The sequence below is a fragment of the Panthera uncia genome, chromosome A2, assembly GCF_023721935.1.
Source record: "Panthera uncia isolate 11264 chromosome A2, Puncia_PCG_1.0, whole genome shotgun sequence".
Lineage (NCBI taxonomy): Eukaryota > Metazoa > Chordata > Mammalia > Carnivora > Felidae > Panthera > Panthera uncia.
Genome location: NC_064816.1, coordinates 78,955,450 through 78,978,184, shown reverse-complemented (window position 1 = coordinate 78,978,184; position 22,735 = coordinate 78,955,450). Strand labels below are relative to the sequence as shown.

General features: G+C 42.5%; 1 protein-coding gene across 1 annotated transcript in view; it reads left to right on the top strand.

Annotated features, from left to right (window-relative positions):
* The window catches only part of MAGI2 (membrane associated guanylate kinase, WW and PDZ domain containing 2), a 1,334,434-nt gene that overhangs the window by 1,302,144 nt on the left and 9,555 nt on the right, over positions 1-22,735 (top strand). Inside the window, exon 23 of the mRNA XM_049642268.1 lies at positions 22,402-22,733. Within this exon, the coding sequence (XP_049498225.1) occupies positions 22,402-22,733 (332 nt within the window). The remainder of the gene's footprint in view (positions 1-22,401; positions 22,734-22,735) is intronic.

Genomic DNA, 22,735 nt, shown 5'->3' with positions numbered 1-22,735 from the left:
TCTGAGATTTAGAAATGCTTGATTTATAAGCACTTAACTTGAAACTAATCATGAAATAGAGCTCTTTTACAAATTAATTTTGGCAATGGCAAGTGGAGGTAGAAAAATACCGTTTCTATATTGTACATATACGGACATACATAAACACAAAAAGATCTTATAGCTTTGAATTTTGAAAATTTAGCTATGAATCAGATACAACAATATAAAACTCACTAGTTTGTAAGTTTATCTGCTCAAATGGCTGAAGCTTTTTACTAGTAATATTGGTGAGGATGCCTGATTTGTGCTTGTCCTTGACAAGTAATCTTATGGACGTTGTAGAGCAGTTTTGTTGTGTTTTTTTTTTTAATTTTTTTAATGTTTATTTATTTTTGAGAGAGAGAAGCAGAGCCAGAGTTAGCACGGAGCCCGCCAAGGGGCTCAAACCCACTGCAAGATCATGACCTGAGCCGAAGTCGGCTGCTTAACTGACTGAGCCACCCAGGTGCCTCGGCAGTTTGTATTTTTTAAAATTTAGGCCTCTTTTTCTTTTCTTTTCTTTTCTTTTCTTTTCTTTTCTTTTCTTTTCTTTTCTTCTTTTTTTCCCCTTTAGTTTTAGGCAAATGTGGGCATTGTTTTAGGTACCTCCTGGGGTGTTTACTTTTCAAAGATATAGTAAGATTTACATCTTCAAGGGACAAAGAAAGAATGGAAGTTCCTTCAAGAAGGACTTTGGTTTCCTAAGGCCAACAACTCACAAGCCTTTTGAGATAAATTGGGGAGGTTTTAAGATTGGTAAAAAGGAATAGATGATGGGGCACCTGGGTGGCTCAGGTGAGTTTCAGCTCCGTGTCTAGCTCTGTGCTGACAGCTCAGAGTCTGGATGGAGCCTGCTTTGGATTCTGTGTCTCCCTCTCTCTCTGCTCCTCCCCAGCTTTGCGCTCTGTCTCTCTCTTTCTTTCTCTCTCAAAAATAAATAAACATGAAAAAAAAATCTTTTAAAGGAATAGATGGGACCTTGTATTGCCTCCAGAACTACATTTTATTTTTCATTTTGCAAAGGTTTATAAGAACAGTTGCTCTCAATTTTTTTTCCCCAAAGAGTTAGGTTGCAGCCTAAATGATATTAAAGGGTTGATCCACCGTCCAGTTACATTGTCTCTCCATTTGCTTCTCTCCCTCTGGGCCCATAAGTTTTAGGTTTGGGGAAGAGACTTTAAAAAATCCTATCAGGCTTTGAAGATCAGCTTCCAACTTCTAATCAACTTTTAACCAAAATACTACTACCCTTCCCCCACAAAAAACGGCATTTAAATATCTTGTCAGTTTTTAGCTTGGACAAACAATATATATTTGGGCAATATGGAAAAAACTTCATGCATGAAAGAGGCGTCTTTAAAAAGGGTGCAAAGGATACTACCTTCTCAAGACCCAAAGTCAGTCCCAAAGACAGTCAAAAGAACCGAGAGCCTGCAAATCTCAGGCACACAGAAAGCCCAAGCCATGCATAGAACAAGTTTAGTAAGATTGTACCTTTTTTTTTTTTTTTTTGTATCTACAGTTTCTGGAACAGCAGTTCTTAGACATCAAATAAGCAGGTGTGCTGGAAGGTGGCATGCTTAATTCTTTGGATTTTAGGAAGGAGGAATTTACATTGAATGTGGAGTTTTAATTTCTGTTCTTTCATCTTGTAAAAAGGAGTCCCTAAGGCTAGCCATTAAAATTCTTTGTATCCACTTTTTAATTTGGTCTTTTCCACAGACGCCAGTAAGACAATAGTTTAGGATGAGAGCTCTCCAAAATTTTTCAACTATAGAAGTTTTCAATTCAAAAATCCATCCTCTGGCCATTGACAAGTAGGATCTATCAATCTCAATAGCAACTCAAACTAATAAGCTTTTTTACGGCTTGACCAAGGATGTAAGAAGCATCCCACAAGAGAATACAAAATATGCAGCCCTCACAAGATCCAGCAAGTTCATTCCCAAAGATTGCCTAGGAAAGCAAAAGCCTTTGTTGCACAGGTGGTAAGGACGGTGGAGTGAATACAGTGTCTCTGGTTTCCCACAAGAACTCGAGATGCCTCCAGTCACAAACCTGCTAATCTGTGACACCAGGCAGGTGTTATTGGAATGAGACTTTCCCAGCACTAACAAAGAAAGGAAGGTTGAGGCTACAAGGGCTCCTTATGGACTGGGACCCTTTATGGCAAACTCCCCTGAGAGCTGGCATGGTTGGATGAAGAGAGTGCTGTTTGGGAGTCCATGCCATGGAACCCCACTCTATTCAGCTGGTGCACCCTGGTAAGTGTACCTTCCGCATGGCAGAGACCAAAGAGAATATTCTCACTAGTCGTAAAGCCAAATTCTCAGGACATGGAATAAGACAAAAGGAAAAACCCCATCCAGTTTTTACATAGGGGACTCACGGCCAAGTTTGTTTGCACAGATGCCTGTCTGGTAACCATGGTCTGTGAGCCACGCTCGAATAGCGGGCTTATGGTGCCTATGCCTGTGTTCTGCCCTATGGCTCTTCCTCCTTATGACAAACTACACAAAAGGCAGAGACAAAAACAGGGACCATCTTTGGGAGGAAAACAATGGGTAAAAGTCAAGGGTACTCATTACCAAATTTTAACTACAGTGCCTATGTCCAAGGAACTAGTTCCACAAATACTTTATCCTGCTAAGCTAAATTTAGGGGGTAGGGAAAAGGGGGGCGGGGACTCTCATCATGCTTGCTTCCAACAGACCCTGTCAGCAGAGATCCAGGAAGCCCTTGTGGTAAGAATTCTTACCTTCTGATGCTGTTTGTCCGAGGTGTCAGGATGTCTCAGCTATAGCAGCCTCAGAACGAGCAGTGTCCACACCATGAAGTAAATCCTGCCAACTGTCAGGGAGGGAAAATTTTTTCTCTACCCTTCTAGATTCTTCTGGTGGTCTAATCAGATTGACATGAGACAGATTAACAGGAGAAAAACACATTCAATCATATATGTAGGGGGTCCCAGAGAACACGAGATCCACAGGCAGCCAGGCAAATGAGGCTTATATGCTACCTGAGCTAAGGAGAAGAGGGTAGAGGGGTTGGGAGATGAAGACAATTCACAGAAAGACAGCAAGAGCAGATGTTTGCCATGACACACTGAGAAGTCTTTCTGATATAAAAGAACCGCATCTCTGGTGATAGCTCTCTTTTTGTTGCAGCCTCCCCTGTCTAAATGTTTTGGGGCAGTTTAGGGGGGCAGGTAGAAAGAAAAACTTCTTGAGTCTTTGTTTCTCAAAAATAGTCACCCTAAAATAATCCTCATGCCAAAGAAACACATTTTGGGGTGGTAAATCTTGCTCCCCTGCAATTCACATTCATTTACTACAAATATACCAGGTTTCTCCACATTTCTGGAAATTACTAGAGTTGGCTGCTATGCCACTTTCAAGAAAGGGGAATGAGTGATCTCTGACTGATCTATTTATTTTTCATCCAACTGATATTTATTGAACACTTGGTAGTATGCACCCAGTACTGTCAGAGACTTAAGTTGCAACAGCAAACAAGACAGATCACAGTCTGTGTCAAATAGGATTTATATTCTAGCAAGAGAGACACACAAATAAATTGTAGTCAATGTTGTGAACGAGACTAAGGAGCTGCACCAGAAAATAACCACTTTGGACAAGGTGGTGAGTGAGACCTCGGAGGAGGTGATACTGAAGCTGAAGAGACAAAGAGCCAAGCGTTTAGGCTGCAAATGTGCACACAGCCCAGGAACTGGGTCCTCCTCTTTCAGCAGATGTGTATTGTTCAGAAGGGAGCCTGCTGCACAATTTTGGCCTTCATGTCTGAGTCTGCACTGCTGCCAACAATTCACCCTCTGCACCCAATTGCCAATATCCTCCTCCCAAGCCAGCCTTTGGCTCCCCTGCCTGTCTGCAGCCCCTTGTTTAGGCTGCTGCCCGAGCACTCGGAGGAGCAAGCTGGCACAGTAGGGTTTTTCTGCAAGTGCACAGACCTGTACAAATCCCAGGCCCTGATGAACCATCATCTGCAGTGATAGTTCAATAGAGTGTCGGGTTTTTTTCCTCCGTTCATCTTTATTTCTGGAGAAATGTCTTCAATAAACAGCCTTACCTTTTGCTAAAATGAAATTAAACCCGTGTGAAATAGGACATTTTGTATGAGCCCTAAGTGCTACAGAAATTGATACCCATTGGTTTGTTTCTAGGAAGTTCTGAGACTTTATTTGCAAAAATGAAAATTCATAGGCAGCATTAATGAAAACCCAGCCCAAACTCTCCTTTTCAAGGTGAGGCAGACTCTGGGCGCTTGGGTGGCTCAGTCAGTTAAGCCTCTGACTTCGCCTCAGGTCATGATCTCACAGTCCCTGCATTGGGCTCTGTGCTGACAACTCAGAACCTGGAGCCTGCTTCAGATTCTGTGTCTCCCTCTCTCTCTCTGCCCTTCCCTGCTCACACTCTGTCTCTCTCTCAAAAATGAATAAATGTTAAAAAAAAAAAATTAAGATGAGGCGGACTCACTACTTCCCACAGCCCCACCCATCTCCCTCCCACCCAGACCGCCTTCTGTCTTCAGCTGGTCTCTCTAATGTTGTCAAGCCCAGGCTCCTGTCACTCCCTCCCTTCCCACCAATCCATGCCCTGTGCCACACAGACCCTTGCCCCCCACACTCCTTGGGAACTATAACATGAACATGAATGAGGGCTCAGATGGTTTCAAATAGTATCATCATTTGTTCTTGACTATCAGAGCAGAGGAGATGCAGGAGGCTTTCACAAACCAATAGGTAGGGAGTAAGAGTTCTCTGGCGTTATCAGCTGCCTGATGGGGAAAAAAGGGTGCAATAACTGGGGACATGCTGCTAAGCTTACAGCAGCCCTTGGGGTCCTAAGTTCAGGGTCAGGCCTGTGATCCCAGCAGGGATCCTTCATGACAGTTCCTTTTATCCGAATGCCTCCTGGGCTCTGGTCCTTTCTCAGGTGCTTTGTTGTGCAATTTGAATGACAGAATGCATGCACGACATTTAGCATTAAGAGTAAATGCCCAGCAAATGTTAGCTGGATTTTTTGTTTGTTTTGTTTGTTTATTATTATCACTATTATTTACAAGTGCTTACTATGTGCCCCAAAATGGTAGATACTCACTTAGCTTTTACAAAAGTTTGGGTGATTTTAATTTTCACAACAGATGTCTAAGGTAGATAATGTATCATTTGGGCGCAGAGAAGTTGGGTCATTTGCCCAAAGCTACACGGCTAGTCAGTAGTAAAGCTAAAATACAAATCTATGCTGCCTCAACTCTAGATTTCAATTCTCTTTCCTGTCTCCCATGTTCATGAATCCTGACATTACAAAGTCCGACTCAGACTCTCCAGTGAGTCTCCAACACCTGCTGAATGAACTCCATGTTCCTCTGCATGTCCTTCAAATGAGGAAGCTCATTGTCACTTCATCTCAGGTCACCCTACAGCTCACGTCCTGGGTTTGCACCATGGGAGTCTATCTGGAGTCCCCTCCAGTGCCAAGCACACAGGAATGAGGGTGTGAATGTGTGAATGCAGGGAAGTCCAAATTGTGGGGCTCACTCTGGAATATACTGAAAAGTTTAATTTGGGGTATGTAAAAGTGAAAGATTTGGGTTTTCTCTCTCTTCACATTAGGCAAGAAGTAGGCATGATTCAAAGCAGAAGAGAAGCAACGACTTGAAAAAAAAGGCTAATTATTGAAGAAATAGGGGATGACATTGCTGCTAATAATAAACTTTTAATCGATCTAGTTTTCACTTCAAGACCATTTGCTCAGGGAGGCCTCCCTGAACTCCTAAATGAGGTTAGCACCCCATTAAATGCTTCTGTAGCACCCTTTACTTTTTAAAAAACTTTTCTTTTGATGATCCATCACATTTGAAATCATTTGTTCTATATCTACTTCATATAACAAGCTTTGTAAGGGCAAGAATGTCATCTTGTTCATGCTGAATTCCCAGCAGTCGACACAGTTGCTTGGCACAGAGTAGATAATTGAATAAATATTCATTTACAGCAAGATTAATAGTATTTCTCAGCCAAAGAGTGATCATGCTTCTGCTTGCCAATACCAATAAGAGAAAAGGAAATTTGATTTACTTATAAAAGAATCTAAAACAACATGATACTCTGATCGAAGCAACATGCAGTTAGTTAAGTGTTAGTTCAAGTATAATTCCTTTGTCAGTATCAGTGAATGACTCAACCTGTTAGATAAGGAGGAAGATCCTCCCTATCACCCTCCTGCTTAAAAGCTTCCCAACTCTCTTTCCGGTGAAGTTCTCCCCAACCTGCTCTCCCAGCTATCTCTTCTTCTGCTATCCCAGACACCCCTCACCATTCCCACAATCCACCCAGCACTTGCTGATTCCACTTTCTGGGATAGTCTTCTCTATTTCTGTGTCTATGCTCCCTTTAAACTCAAACTAAAGCCCTCTCCACGTCCCAAATACAGAACAATTGATTCTCATGTGCCCACCCCACAGCACTCCGTACTTGCCCCTGGAAGTCCAGAATTCTGAAATTGTACACGATGAGTTCCTGGAGTCACTAATCATGTCTTGTTCATCTTCACATCTCCAGTGCCTAGCACACGCCTGCCTGAAGGTCAGCACATATTCTGATGAATAAAGACAAAAGAAAACCTCAGGTCCTCCTTGACTGTTCCTTTTCCCTCACACCCTATATCCACTCCATCAGCAGGTCCAGCCTACTCTGTCTTCAAAACATTTCATGAATCTAGCCCCTTCTCACCACCTGCCTAGCCTAGGCCACCATCATGTCCTGCCTGGGCGACCACAATAGCCTCCTGACTGATGTCTGGCTTCTGCCTGCAATTTATTTTGCACACAGCAGCCATGTTAGCCTTTTAAAATGTTCCCTAGGGTTGCCAGGGAGGCTCAGTTGGTTAAGTGTCCAACTCTTGATTTCAGCTCAGGTCATGATCTCACAGTTCATGGGATCTAGTGCCATGTCAGGCTTTGTGCTGTCAGCATGGAGTCTGCTTGGAATTCTCTCTCTCTGCATCTCCCCCCGCTCATGCTCTCTCTCTGTCTCTCAAAATAAATAAACTTTAAAAAATAAATAAATAAAAATAAATAGAATAAAATATCCCCCTTCATGAGACCATCCAATGGCCTCCAGAACACTTAGAATAAAATTCAAACTCCTCACTGAAGCCCCAGTTGATCTTGCCTTTGCCCCCTCTGCCTCCACATCCTACTTACCATTCTGCCAACATGCCAAGCCTTGTCTTTGCACATGTTCCATCTGTCCCCACATGACTTGCTACCCAACATTCAATTCCCCTCTCAGTGTCAGCTCATCAGATAGGCTTTCCCTGACCACCTTATCTAAAACAGTACCCCAGGGGACTTGGGTGGCTCAGTCCATTAAGTGTCTGACTTCAGCTCAGGTCATGATCTTGTGATCTGTGAGTTCAAGCCCTGCGTTGGGCTCTGTGCTCAGAACCTGGAGCCTGCTTCAGATTCTGTGTCTCCCTCTCTCTCTGCCCTGCCCTGCTTGCACTCTCTCTCTCTCTCGAAAATAAATAAACATCAAAAAAATTAAAAATAAATAAATAAAATAAAATAGTACCCCATATCTCTCTACCTTCTCACGCTACCTTATTTTCTTGTGTTGTACTTATTATCAGGCTTATTATTACCTATTTATATATTAATTTTCTGTCTCTTTCACTATGATAGTAAGATCCATGAAGATAGAAATATTGCCATCTTCACAGCTGCCTTTTCAGTGCCTAGACCTCCTCTATAATGTAAGTAGTAGGTGTCAACAAAAGTATGTTGAATGGAAGTTTTTAAAAAATTTGGAGGCATCCAAATGGAGGCATCTTCCAAAAATGGCAGAAAGGCAGGTCTCATGCTTGATGACTGAGGCTACCTCCTGGGCCTCTAGGTACCCGTCATGGCTCATCATTGTCAAGCAGGTACTGCTGGCTTGGAAGGTGGTGGTTGTCCACTGTGAGGACAATGAGCTTTTCTGGAAATTTCTATAGAAACAAGTTAAAATACCTGGCCTTCCTCAGCAAGTGTACGGACACCAACTGGTCCTGGGCCCCTACCACATCTTTGGGCGAACAGTAGAGACCTCTGCCCACCAGATGAAGAAGGCCAGGTGGCTCTGACCACCTCAGGCTGTTGGATGGGAGCCCACCACCCTCTGACAAGAAAAAGTCAGTTGATGTTTACTGCTGCCCTGGAGACTGTGTCTCGTCCATAAAAGTTTGTCCATCTGGGATGCCTGGCTCACAACATTGGCTGGAAGTACCAAGAGGTGACAGCCACCCTGGACGAGGAGAGGAAGGAGAAGGCCAAGATTCGTTAGAACAGCTCATGAGGTTATGGAAACAAACCAAAAAGAAGATGGAGAAGAAACATGACCAATCTACAGAGACCCTCAAAACCCTATGACTCCCAGTCTGAACACAGTAAAGATTGTTTATTCTTCATGCTGGGCCTGACCTGCCCTTCCTCCATTACCGCCCTGGGATGTGGGGGATCCAAGAGCTGCCATCCAGGGTTTAGAAGGCTGGGGACACAGAAAGGGCTTAGTCACCACTCCTATGTAAGAAAGACCTCTCTTTAAAAAGTCACTTTACACATCTGTAAGATCTGTGAAGGCATAATTTGTCTGTGACCTGCTTGTTTATGAGAGAGTTTTAGAAGATCAATAGCAGGAACAACCATAGTTACTTCAGTTTCAGTATTTGCAAACGTGAGCTGGAAAACTGTAATTGGAGGGGACTCTGCATTGTGAGTGAGGCACCTGTTTGAAACTAACTTCTCAAGTGGTTGTACACAATACTCTGCAGCTGCTAGAATATGGGAAGGTGCTTGCGGGGGAGTGTGAGCCTGGTGTGGTCCAAAGGTATTCATCATCGTGCATAGGCTGGGAAGACCTAGAACCAAGAGGCTACAAGCATTGCCCTTGCTGCTTCCCTGTATTTTGTGATCAGAAATGAGTAAGTTGGGTTTTTTTCATAATTTTCTTTTTTTTTAATTTAAATTTTATTTTTTTAATTTACATCCAAATTAGCAGATAGTGCAACAATGATTTCAGGAGTAAATTCCTTAATGCCCTTTACCCATTTAGCCCACCCCCCCTCCCACAACCCCTCCAGTAACCCTCTGTTTGTTCTCCATATTTATGAGTCTCTTCTGTTTTGTCCCCCTCCCTGTTTTCATATCATTTTTGCCTCCCTTCCCTTATGTTCATCTGCTCTGTGTCTTAAAGTCCTCATATGAGTGAAGCCATATGATATTTGTCTTTCTCTGACTAATTTCGCTTAACATAATACCCCCTAGCTCCATGCACGTAGTTGCAAATGACAAGCTTTCATTCTTTCTGATTGCCGAGTAATACTCCATTGTATATATGTACCATGTCTTCTTTATCCATTCATCCATCAATGGACATTTGTGTTCTTTTCATACTTTGGCTATTGTTGACAGTGCTGCCATAAACATGGGGGTGCACGTGTCCCTTTGAAACAGCATATCTGTATCCCTTGGATAAATACTAGTGCAATCGCTGGGTCGTAACGTAGTTCTATTTTTAATTTTTTGAGGAACCTCCATTCTGTTTTCCAGAGTGGCTGCACCAGCTTGCATTCCCACCAACGATGCAAAAGAGATCCTCTTTCTCCGCATCCTCACCAACATCTGTTGTTGCCTGAGTTGTTAATGTTAGCCATTCTGACAGGTTTAAGGTGGTATCTCATTGTGGTTTTGATTTGTATTTGTATTTGTATTGATTTGATTTGATGAGTGATGCTGAGCATTTTTTCATGTGTCGGTTGGCCATCTGGATGTCTTCTTTGGAGAAGTGCCTTTTCATGTCTGTTGAGTTTGATAAGTTCTTTATAGATTTTGGATACTAACCCTTTATCTGATATGTCGTTTGCGAATATCTTTTCCCATTCTGTCGGGATTCTTCTCCCATTTTAGTTTTGCTGATTGTTTCCTTTACTGTGAAGAAGCTTTTTATTTTGATGAGGTCCCAATAGTTCATTTTTGCTTTTGTTTCCCTGGCCTCTGGAGACATGTTGAGTAACAAGTTGCTGCAGCCAAGATCAAAGAGGTTTTTGTCTGCTTTCTCCTCGAGGATTTTGATGGCTTCCTGTCTTACATTTAGGTCCATTTCATCCATTTTGAGTTTATTTTTGTTTATGGTGTAAGAAAGTGGTCCAGGTTCATTGTTCTGCATGTCGTTGTCCAGTTTTCCCATCACGACTTGCTAAAGAGACTGTCTTTATTCCATTGGATATTCTTTCCTGCTTTGTCAAAGATCAGTTGGCCATATGTTTGTGGGTCCATTTCTGGGTTATATATATATATATATATATATATATATATGAGAGAGAGAGAGAGAGATGGATGAGAGGGCAGTGTTTTGAGAAATAAAACTGGATACAGAAAAAAAATTGTCTGAGGATAGCCTTGATGAAATATGATAACGACAAAATCAGAGGACTCCAGACACAAGACCTTTGCTTCTACTAATACATTTTCCTTTTTAAACAGCAAGAATTGTTTTTAAAAAGGCGGGGGGGGGGGGGACTTTGTTCCCTGGGGACATATTAATGGGGATATAGTTGCACATCATTTGTAGGGCCTCAGTACAGAAGTGAGTTAATCTGATGCCTGAGTCTTGCCCATGAATGAATGGCTTATAGAGGCAGATGAAGGGGGTGTGAAAATCTCGTCTGGGTACCACAGAGGCATGGGTTTAGCTGGAGTTCAAGAGTATCCTCTGAATAGCCTGTTTCCACTTCTGTCTTTGGCAAGAGGTGGCTATTATCAGTTTCCATCATTTCTCCCATGAAATGGGTACCTTATGATTGATTATTCTCATTCCTATTTCCACTGTCTCCCACTTCAGACAGGGATGTATTTCTGTGATGAAGAAAATGATCTAAAAAAGCTTTAAGATTAAAGATGCTTTCTAAAGATTAGTGTAAAACCTCTTCAATTCAGGGTGCCTGGGTGGCTCAGTTGGTTAAGCATCTGGCTTCGGCTCAGGTCATGATCTTGCGGTTTATGAGTTGGAGCCCCGCGTTGGGCTCTGTGCTAACAGCTCAGAGCCTGGAGCCTGCTTCAGATTCCGTGTCTCCTCCTCTCTGTGCCCCTCCCATGCTCATGCTCTGTCTCTGTCTCTCAATAATAAATAAATGTTAAAAAAAATTTTTTTTAATAAAAATTAAAAAAAAAACTCTTCAATTTGGATTCTGCTCAGAATTCATCATCAGTTTCATCAGGCTAAGACTTACTTTAGTGCAATGATGAGGAAAACAGGGAGGTTACTAAGCAAACTAGTAGTGGTGACATTATTTGCAAACGGTGTAACCAATTTAAAAAGACTTCTTCCCACCAGGCTTAAAAACAGTTTCTCAACACTATTAATTTTTTCACATTTAAAAATTGAGGTATATTAAGAAATTAAAAACAGAACTACCCTACGGACCCAGCAATTGCACTACTAGGTATTTATCCGAGGGATACAGGTATGCTGTTTCGAAGGGACACATGCACCCCAAAGTTTGTAGCAGGACTATCAACAGTAGCCAAAGTATGGAAAGAGGACAAATGTCCATCAATGGATGAATGGATAAAGAAGATGTGGTATAGATATAGATATAGATATAGATATAGATATATACACACAATGGAGTATTACTTGGCAATCAAAAAGAATGAAATCTTGCCATTTGCAGCTACGTGGATGGAACAAGAGGGTATTATGCTAAGTGAAATTAGAGAAAGACAAATATCATATGACTTCACTCATATGAGGACTTTAAGGCACAGAACAGATGAACATAAGGGAAGGGAAGCAAAAATAATATAAAAACAAGGAGGGAGACAAACGTAAGCGACTCATAAATATGGAGAAAAAACAGAGGTTTACTGGAGGGGTTGTGGGAGGGGGGATGGGCTAAATGGGTAAGAGGCATTAAGGAATCTACTCCTGAAATCATTGTTGCACTATATGTTAACTAACTTGGATGTAAATTTAAAAAATACATTAAGAAAGAAAGGAAGAAAGAAAGAATGAAAGAAAGAAAAGGAAAGAAAAGAAAAAGATCCTTAAAAAAATTGAGGTATAATTTACATACAGTAAAATTTGCCCTTTTCAGTATACAGTTCCACTCGTTTTGAAAAATCCATACGGCTATATAATCACTATCATAAGCAAGATACAGAGCAGTTCCAGCATCCCCCCACAATTTTCCCATTCTTTCCGTGGTAGCCTCTCCCCACCCCAAACTTCTAGAAACCTCTCATCAGTTTTCTGCCCCTTTAGTTTTAATATTTGAGAATGTCATATAAAGGGGATCATACAGAATGTAAAATTTTGGAGCTGACATCTTTCATTTGGCATGACACAACTAGGATTCACTCGTGCTGTTGGGCAGATAAATAGTTTGTTCCATTTCATGGCTGAGACTATCCATCGTGCCACAGTGTGTTCATCCGTTCACCAGATGATGGACCTTCAGGTTGTTTCTAGTTTTTGGTGAATAAGAATAAAGCCACTAGGCAAATTCACATACAGGTTTTTGTGTGGACCTAAGTTTTTATTTCACTTGTGTGGATACCTCAGAGCAGGATTGCGGAGTGGTAGGGTAACTAAATGTTTCACTTTTTAAGAAACTGCTAAGCTGTTTTCCCAAGTGGCACTGTTCCACTTCTCATTTCCAACAGAATCATGTGACGGTTCTGGTGGCTCCACGTCCTTGCTAGTTATTTTCAGGTTGTTGTTTGGTTTTGGTTTTCACTTTAGCCATGTTAATAGATGTGTAGTGGTATTTCACCGTAGTTTTAATTTGCATTTTGCTATTGGGGATGTTGAGCATCATCCTATGTGCTGATTTGCCATTCAAATATCACCTTTAGTGAAGTGAAAATTCAAATCTTTTGCCCTTTCTAAAAATTGGGTTTAACTATTAATACAATGGCCGATATGTATATAAACATCCATATGTGTATTGTTTCCTTTGATCACAGCCCTGGGAGGGAAGCAGGGCAGATGTTATTCCTTAACTCTCAGTTTTCCAGTTCCCTGAGAAATTGAGGCTAGAATGGTTAAATGACTTGCCCAAGTTCACACCAAGTGGCAGTACGAGGGTTTGAGCCTGGCCTGTCACTGATACTCCTTCCTCCACTAACTGCTGACTTATCCTTCCTGAGAGCTGGGAGGGCCACTGCTGGCTCAGCGGGACTGTGAACTGTCAGCTGAGGCTCTGGCTGAGTAAACCAGCACCAGCCAAATTATGGAAAGGTAGTTTGTGCTTGCCAGCTGTGGTACAGACACTTCCATCCCCTTTCTCCAGCAAAACTTCCCTGTGCTTTGTCTCCCTTCTCTGGAGTCCAACTCCCAGCTACTAACATGTAGAAAAAAAAAAAATCTATCACAGAAATCTTCCCTGACTCTCTCCTCTTCCCACTCCTGCTTGGGGAGTTTTGCATTTTAACAGTGGCTTTGGGAGACACCTCTTCTTCATGTAGTGATTTTCAAACTGTCTATTGGAGCTTCAAGTTTCCCAAGAAAGGGCCTAAAGACCAGTTCAGGGGTGATAGTTACCAGAGGGCAGGTGGGTGGGGGATGGGTGGAATAGGGGATGGGGATTAAGGAGTGCAGAAGAGGGTTTTATTACCAAGAAACCCCACAAAAACAAACAGCCCAGCACAGGTGGGAGGTGGGTGAATGGCAAGAGGCTTTGGATCCACCTCACCTAACCAAAGTGGTTCCATTTTTATTTGTTTACATAGTGGGTTTCATTTAAGATTTTATTTGAAAAGAAGAATGTGTTGCTCTCCAAAACATCCATAAAATAAACAAACCAACATATTTTTCATATATCCCGGAATGCAGATATTTTACTAATTGAGAGTGATTCCTGAGCATCCCCACATTCCCAGGTCAATGTGAGTCATCAAGATTTTCCCTCATTGAAAAACAGAACTGAGTTTCCTAATCTGTTCTCCATGACACACTTCTGATAGGTTACATCAAGATATCAACTCCTTTTGGCCCTGGGGGCATATAGAAGGGCTTGGCTGGTGTTTTCAGACCTTGATCATTTCCATCTGTTTACTCTAGTGCACTAAATAATATATTTTTCTACGTGTGTCCTGATGTGGAAAAAGTTAGAAAGCACCAAAATAGAATAGTGGCTTGGGCTTGGGCTCTGGAGTTATGTAGTCAGGTGTCCTGATTCTCACTTACCAGCTGAGTGGTCCTGGAAAATTGACTAAGGTATCTAAACCTCAGTTTCCTCATCTGTAAAGTGGGGATAATAGCACCATATTGTGCAGGACCATTGTGAGGATGAAAAGATACTGTATGTGGCACACAGGGCACAGTTCCTGTTACAGATGAAGCACTCAGTAAACAGTAGCTCCATTATCAATAGCCCCTTCAGCCCTGGAGGTCAAGTTTGCCACAGGTGTACTGCTGCTCTTAAAATGAGTATAAATGTGAAGCAGCAGTAACCAAATAGGGTCACGATTTTTAAAGTTATTGATGTTTTTAACACCTCGTTTGCATCTCTCTGGTAAGAAAGATGAAACAAATACATGTTTGAATGCCATTAACAATGCCTCAGGAAGCAATGCTTCAGAAAGAGCAGAAGCAAAGTAAAATAATTAATGTGTTCAGAAGTTTTTTAAAGGCACATTTTTCTTTGTATTTTGTTACAAAAAGCAATCGCCTTAGTGATGGTTGAACAGATCCAAATGAACCATTATGGTTTGGACACATCTTTAAAAGATTTTTCTTTTGAACACCAAATGACTTCACATTACTGTCCTTTGATCTACTGTAATCATTTTTTATATTTTCCTATAATATTCTAAAATACAAGAGACTGTAGTTCAGTATAGCCACATCAGTATCCTCTAACCCAGCCAACTGTAGGTTGCAATAGGAAAGGTTTTCATAAGAAGAAGGAACACTTACCAAATCCATGGATCTCTTTGCAAAATGATTTTATTCATTTGAGCAGTAAAAGTATGTCTCAAACTGACCCAGTGTTTTCCAATATCTAGTGGGAGTATTTTCAATTCAGTCCAGGTCAAAGTGTGACACTGTGAGGGTCTTTTTTGAAGTATGTAGTATTATCCCTGCTCTTAAGAAATCTAATTTCATTATCTTCCAATTCTAGCTCATATTTCCAGCATTTCCACAAATCAACACCTTAACTATGGTGCCCACCCTTCTGTGTCCAAGGTTCAAACACAAATGACATTTCAGAGTCTCCATTTGGAAGAACGATGGATTTGCCTCTGACAGACTCACCTGAGATAGAAGTTTCTCTGCTATTGCCCCAGAAGAAGAGATGAGCCCCATTTCACAATCAAAATAGAGGATAGCAAAGGAGTCTAGTGATAGTGTTTCAGCTGAGTTTGTAGACTACCACCCAACTGAGAAAGTCATTCAACAACCTGCTCCATTCCTGACCAGCTAGGTAGCCTGGAACAGGCTTGTATGTTTACTTGTATGTAAAACATACAAGTTTGCATGTGGGTAAATATATTAGAAGAGTGATGTATCTAGGAAGCACCTCACTCAATGTTCCCTGTTGCTGTTATGAGTCATACAATAGTGGTAATACTATTGTGACTTTCCTGAACACTAATCCAAAAGGCAGCCATTAGCTCTGCATACCTGCCCTGTGTTGGGAGGAGGAGAGAAGTGTGGGAACCAATCAGCCCAAAGCTGGAAACACTAGGGCTATTAGGTGAGGTGTGGGGCAGGAGACAAGCCCTCCTTCCTCTGCAGCAATCCCTGGCTCCTTTCTATAGTGTCTCCCTCACCCTTCTGCACAGGATAAAATTAACTCTTCCTTGATTTCCTTACATTTTCTTCTCCTGCACAATTTTTTTTTTTTTTTTTTTTTTTTGCTGGAGATAAGAACCACCTAGGAAAACCAGTAGTGCAGATACTTATTTTTTTAATGTTTATTTCTGAGACAGAGACAGAGCATGAGTCGGGGAGGGGCAGACAGAGAGGGAGACACAGAATCAGAAGCAGGCTCCAGGCTCTGACCTGTCAGCACAGAGCCCAACACGGGGCGGGCTCGAACTCACAAACCGTGAGATCATGACCTGAGCCGAAGTCGGTCGCTCAACTGACTGAGCCACCCAGGCACCCCTGCAGATACTTATTTATGGCAATAAGTAGTCTCTTCCTAGTGGGTCACTTCTCTGGTTACCGTCACTTGAGTTATATTCCATAAAAGAAACAAGCTGTTGAAACACAGATGAGGTTTTTTTGTTTGCTTGTTTTTTTAATCTCAGGCACATGAAGTGCAATACAACATTTTATTTGTCAATATTGCTGGGTTCCTACAAGATAAAGTCAAGAGATCACACATCTTTTAACTCAAAGATAACAGTATGGGTATGAGTGTGTGTATGATTTGTGTACATATATACTAATAATATGTAATTACATATTAATCAGTCTATTTTGTTAAGTATTTATTTATTAGAGTGAGAGAGAAAGAGTGGGGGAGGGGCAGAGAGAAAGGGAAAGAAAGAAAGAGAGAATCCAAAGCCCACACGGGGCTCGATCTCACGAAGCACAAAATCAGAACCTGAGCCAAAATCAAGAGTCAGTCTGCTTAACCAACTGACCCACACAGGCACCCCTAATCAGTCTATTTTCTAGGAGAGATCCAAAGTGACTGGAACCAACAATAAGAAGGGGAAGAAACTTAATCCTAACTTAGGATGGGGACCTGCATCTGCCCCCCAATAGAGTGTGAGCTATTGAGGGTCCATCTTGCCTGTGGTTCATCTGAACATTCACTGGCATAGTGAGTAATGACTCCCCAGAGATAAAGCTCCTTTAAGCAACATCATCATGGCTGAGAAGATTAACAAGGGAAAGAACATCTGCTAAAAGTCAGGAGAACTAAACTGCCTGTTCTCCATCCAGAGCTTCTCTATGTCTCTTTAGTTTAGAACTAAACTGAGATAGAGCTTCTCTATCTCTCTCCATCCCAGGGACCACTGATGAAAGCCAAGAACTCTTCCTAGTGCCCTTTCTGTGGCTGCCGTCCTCCCTCTGCACTCCTGCCCCAAACTTACTGATTTCCCTTCCCACTTCAAATACACACTAGCAATTCACCACCATCCTCCCCCTCTGAAAACTGATAAAAGTCATAGACACAAACCTTTTTTTGCTGATTATCCTCTAAATGAAGATCTTCTCTGAAGTATTTGCTCAAGTAGGCATCTGGTTTCAAGTCTTCCATTTCTGTGTGTGGAACAGGTTGATTTGTTCATCAAATATTCACTGAGCCTTTATCACTGTGTCAAACACTAGTAATTCCCACTGTGATAAACAAGACCAAGGTGGCCATTGCCCTCGTGAAGATTTGCCACCTAGTAGTTGAAACTGATATTAATCAAATAAGCAGGCAGATATATAATTACAAATTATAATTACTATTAGGAAATAAAAGCAAGATCCTCTTGAGGACAGCACAATATCTACCTTGGATTGGGTCCTCTAGGGTGATATTTAAGTGACCTAAAGAATAAAAAAGAACTCATCATGTGAATAGTTGGGGGGAGAACCTTCTGGGCAGAAGAATCAGTAATGATATCCCAGAATAGAGAAGGCGCTTGGTGCATTTAGGAACCGAACGAAGACCAGTGTGGGTGGAGAATAGAAAATAAATGGGGATGAAGCTGAGGAGTCTGGCAGGGGCCAGATCACGCAGGCTTTTGTGGGTTATGATATTAATTTTGCATTTTCATCTAACAGCATTGAGAATCCACTGAAGTTTTAAGCAAAGGAATGACATGGTCTACTTTGTGTCGCAAAGAGATTCTTGTGGGTGCTGTATGGAGAATAATTAGTAGTAGGCGAGACCGGAAGTAAAGAGAAGAGTGGATTACAGGAGTAGCCCTGTGAGAAACAGTGGCTTGGAACGTACATCCTTGGTTATGGGAACTAGGTTAGTTGTCCTGAGCTCTGAGCTCAGGAGAGGGTGTGTATCCTACACTTCTCTTGTCTGAACAGCACTGAAATTCATTTTTGAATTCTCTGTCTTCAACAGTATTGCCAAGGGGTTATGAAAGAGGTCCACACTACGGTCTTTTTTTTTTTTTTTTTAAGTTCTTGTTAATGTTTATTTATTTTTGAGAGACAGAGTGTGAATGGGGGAGGGGCAGAGAGAAAGGGAGACACAGAATCCAAAACAGGCTCGAGGGTCTGAGCTGTCAGCACAGAGACTGATGCAGGGCTGGAACCCACGAACCATGAAATCATGACCTGAGCCAAAGTCGGGCACTTAACCGACTGAGCTACCCAGGCACGCCCATGGCTGTTTTTAACTGTGTTTATCTTGGGCAGCCCACACTGGTTGCAGTCCTTCTAGGGAGTGCCCTAAATCTTGACCTCAGGTGGTGAGAGTCCAAGTATACTTGAAGATAAGACTGATAAGACTTGTGGGTGGATTGTATTTGTGAGGTGAGGGAGAGAAAGGAATCAAGCATGACTCCAGAGGATAGTTGTGCCACTCACCAAGATGGGGAAATGAGGAAAGAGTGCAGAATAGGCTTGGGGAGAAAAGATTTCCACTTTTGACCTGTTAAATGAAGATGCCAGTGAATGATCCGAGTGGAGACAGCAAATAGACAGGTGGACACACCAGCCCAGAGCTCGTAGCATAGAGCTCAGCAGAAACATTCAGGAGTATTGCTGTTGTATAAAAGCCACATGAATACAGGAGAATAGCTAGGAGACACTATAAAGAAAGAAAATGACCTAAGACCAACCCCTGAGGAATGCCAACATTTAGAGGTCAAGTAAAAGAAGAGGAAATTGAGAAGGAACTGCCAAAGAGAGAGTCTAAACAACAGGAGAACAGAGTGTCATGGGAGCCCAGAGTTGGCTTTGTTTCTGGCAGTGAAATGTGGTGAGATAAAGCATTAAGATGAATACAGAGAGATGGCCTCTGAACTTGCCAATAGAAAGATCACTGGTGACCTGGACAAGAGCAGGTAGAGGAAGTCAGGTTGGAATAAGAGGCTTTTTCCTTTCTGATTTCAGCCCATTGGGCTGGGAACACTGTTTGGACAATGGGGCTGCAGAAACTCCCGCAGGCCCACATGGCTGATTTTGTCTTCCTAGGATGCATCTCTGTTATTTCCAGTTCTGGTTAGAACATCTCAGACAGGAAGAATGTGGGCAGCTCATCTTCCTGGGCAACGACTCAGCAAATGAACACAATCACATGCTTTAGGCGGTGGCCGGGTTGGAGAAAAAAAAAGAAGGGGGAAGGAGCCAGGAGGAAAATAAGGTTTGAAGGAAGCAGAACAAAATATGGTTGCTTCTTCTGGTTATTGTGTATCAAGATTTCATGAAAACTGGAGTTTGAAATGTTAGAGTAGGACTCTTCCTGACCACCAGGGTTCCTGTCACCCGGATGAGGCCGGTGAAAGGGCAGGGTGGGGGAGGGGCTGTCTGCTGCCCTTGGCGCTTATACACAGCTTTGAAGGCTCCTGCCTCGTGCAGACACCTCATGGCTAGTATTCAGATGGAGAATTCTTGTCCAGAAAAATGAAAACTATTAAGCCACTTATACAAATGTCCATCCTTTAAGTCATTTTATGTTAAGATCTAGTTCATTTTAATTTCTGACTAATACTCGCAGTCAGTAGTAGCTTGGAATATTTTAGCATGTAGTTTCTCCCACTAAGAATTTAACGATCTATAAACAAACACTTGAGAAATCTTTTTATCATAAGAGGTATTCTTTTGTGCTTTGTATTTTGAATGATTTCACCTTCTAGTTTATTATCACAAGTAAGATGTTCAGAAATAAATGCTAAGTATTCTGTTCAGTGAGGGGGTCTGGTCCCTGTTGGTCAGCAGTGGCCATTGAGCATGTCCATTTCACATGCTTTGATCCTATTTGCAAGGCAAGATGTTAGGAAAATTTTCTCAGTAAGTGCAAAAGAGGAAAGAAACCCAACATTTTACTCTTGGCTGACCCATTTTGTCATCTTGGTCAAATTACTTAACCTCTCTCTGCTCCAATTCCTCCTTCAGGAAATGCTGTGAATAATATCAGCCTCCCTGTATCTCACAGTAATTCAAGGCCAGCTAATTGACTCTGCCACAGTGATGGAATTGGCCCAGGTGGGGGTGGGAGGAATGGTGGAGAAAGATATTAAAAGTGAACTATCATTATCACGGTCCAAGCTAGAGATTACTATTGCACAACGACACTCTAGTTAGGCCTTTTGGAAACCACTTTTAACTCTTTCAGGCAATATCTTCCTGTATGATGGAATTGCCACGGACTATCATTTGCTCTAACGGTTTCATTTTCAGACGCTACCCCAGCCAGAATCAGAACATACTCCAATTTTCAATGAAAACATTTGCATTTGAGGATTTTAGAATATTCCTCAAGGTAGCCAAGTCTACCCGGGGTAGAGCAACACAGCACATGGGAATCACAGCATATGGGAATGGCTGATTTACTGGCACTTACTCAAAATGTCACCTGCTAGTATACTAGTTAATGCGGCCCAGTTTGTAAGTGGGTCACAACTGGGACATCTAAGAAAAATCTGACTCAACTATGTGTATAAAATCGTTATAGTCCTCCCATTGCAAAGTGATTTTCCCTTTGAAAGTGCAAGTCTCATCTCTGTGAGGTAAACATTTCATCCTTACCTTATAAAGGGAGAAAATGAGGCTCAGAGAGATCAAGTAGTTGATCTCAAACCCCATCTTGGTAAATGCCAGAGGCAGGATTAGATTCCAGGTTTTCCCATGCTTTTCCAGGACTTTTTACTTTTTACTCATGTGAACATGATAATGGATATGTCTATGAAAAGAAGGAAGAGAATATTATGCCCTAAAATACTCCATTCAAATTTCACATCAAAGGAGAAACTTTTTATAACTGACTTGATATTGTACAGGTGACCAGAATTTCTGGAACTTTCAACCCCACTGCCTTTATCTTCTCCTTATCTCTTTATAAATCAGCATCAAAGATACCAGATAAGAATTCTCAAATTTTAAAGTAGACCCTTGACATTCACAGATTAAGTCTGAATAAGAGCCTCTAATTGTCTGTGACACATAATGTTCCAGTGGTGGGAATCTGACCCACAGGCACTGAGGCTGGTATGTGGGACAGAATCTCTGGGGCTAGTGAAGAGCCTCTCCTGCCACCCAGCATTCAGATTTCAATGTGGTCTCCTTGTTCCCACTCATGACGGTGTACCTGTTCTGTGGAGAAAACTTACGCCCTAGAAAGACAGTCCAAAATCTGAGGATTTCCAAAGGTTTGAGGGACATACTCCTAACAAACATCCAAGGATCACTGTATTGGATTTTCCTGTTTTAATTTTGCTTTAGTGGCCAGAAACTTTAGTGCTCATAGTAGTAACTAACTCATCCCAGATTCCTAACACATCTGTCCTCCTACTTGGCCTCTGACCTTTAAAAAAAAAATCGTTTCTCATTTTTATCATTCTATTTTGTATGTGTGTTGTTATAAATGTCTCAAGTCCTTTCTCAAAGTAGGGAGATCTTAAACCCCAAATAAATGTTGAAACTAGGCTTCCTAGAAAGAAAGAATTTCTCTAAATCTGGCCCTGCTATAATGTCAGGATTACTCGAAAGAATTAAGGACTGTGATTTCCAAAAGACAACAGTAAATTTTTTTTGATGAATTTATCCAAATTCCAAGAGCATCTGGTGGTAGCTAATTATGCTTTGAGTGACACCTAACTGTTGAAAGTCACTGTCCCAACTTCTTCCAGAGGATTCAGACCAGTGTTTCTCAAAGCTTGGTTCTCAGACCATCTTCAGAATCATCCGGTGCCTGTTAAAAATGCAGAGAAATTACTGGGCCCCAAGCTACGGAATTCTCTGGGACTAGCCACCTGGGAATCTGTATTTTTCACAACTACCCCAGGTGATTCAGATGTGTAACTCGAGTTTGAGAACCACTGATACTCTAGTTGCCAAGCCAGATATCCACACGGGGCTGTCAGACCTGAAGGCACCCCAGGAAGCTAGAAGGGGCCAAGGCGGAGGGACGGATCAGGCCCGACCTTAGTTAGCAATGTCCTCCCTGATCCATCAATGAGGGAAGGAGGTGGGGTAGATGAGTCGGGGAACACAGAACCCCCGGGGATACGGCCGGCTGCCCCGTTGGCAGTGAGGGTGGGAACGGCGGTGGCTTGGGACCTTGAAAGCAGTCGCCCCTGGCCGCCTGCTCTCGTCCCTAAGGTAGAGAGAGAGAGAGAGAGGTCGCGGGAGCGTGGAAAGGCTGCGAGGCGCGCCTCCTAACGCCTGTGCTTCCTGTCCCACAGACGAACCCAACTGCTGGAGTTCTCCCGCTGCCGCCTCCCCAGGTCTGCCGGAAGTAGGCGTCTCCCTCGAAGACGTCCTCTCTCCATTCTCTCCATCACATCCAGCCCCACCCTCCGACCCTTCCCACCAGATAGGCCCAGACCCAACTTGGGATATCAAAAGGGAACACGACGTTAGGAAACCAAAGGAGCTTTCAGCCGGCGGCCAGAAGAAGCAGCGCCTCGGGGAGCAGAGGGAGCGCTCGGCCAGCCCGCAGAGGGCCGCTCGGCCGAGGCTCGAGGAGGCGCCAGGCGGCCAGGGGCGGCCCGAGGCCGGCAGGCCCTCCTCGGAGGC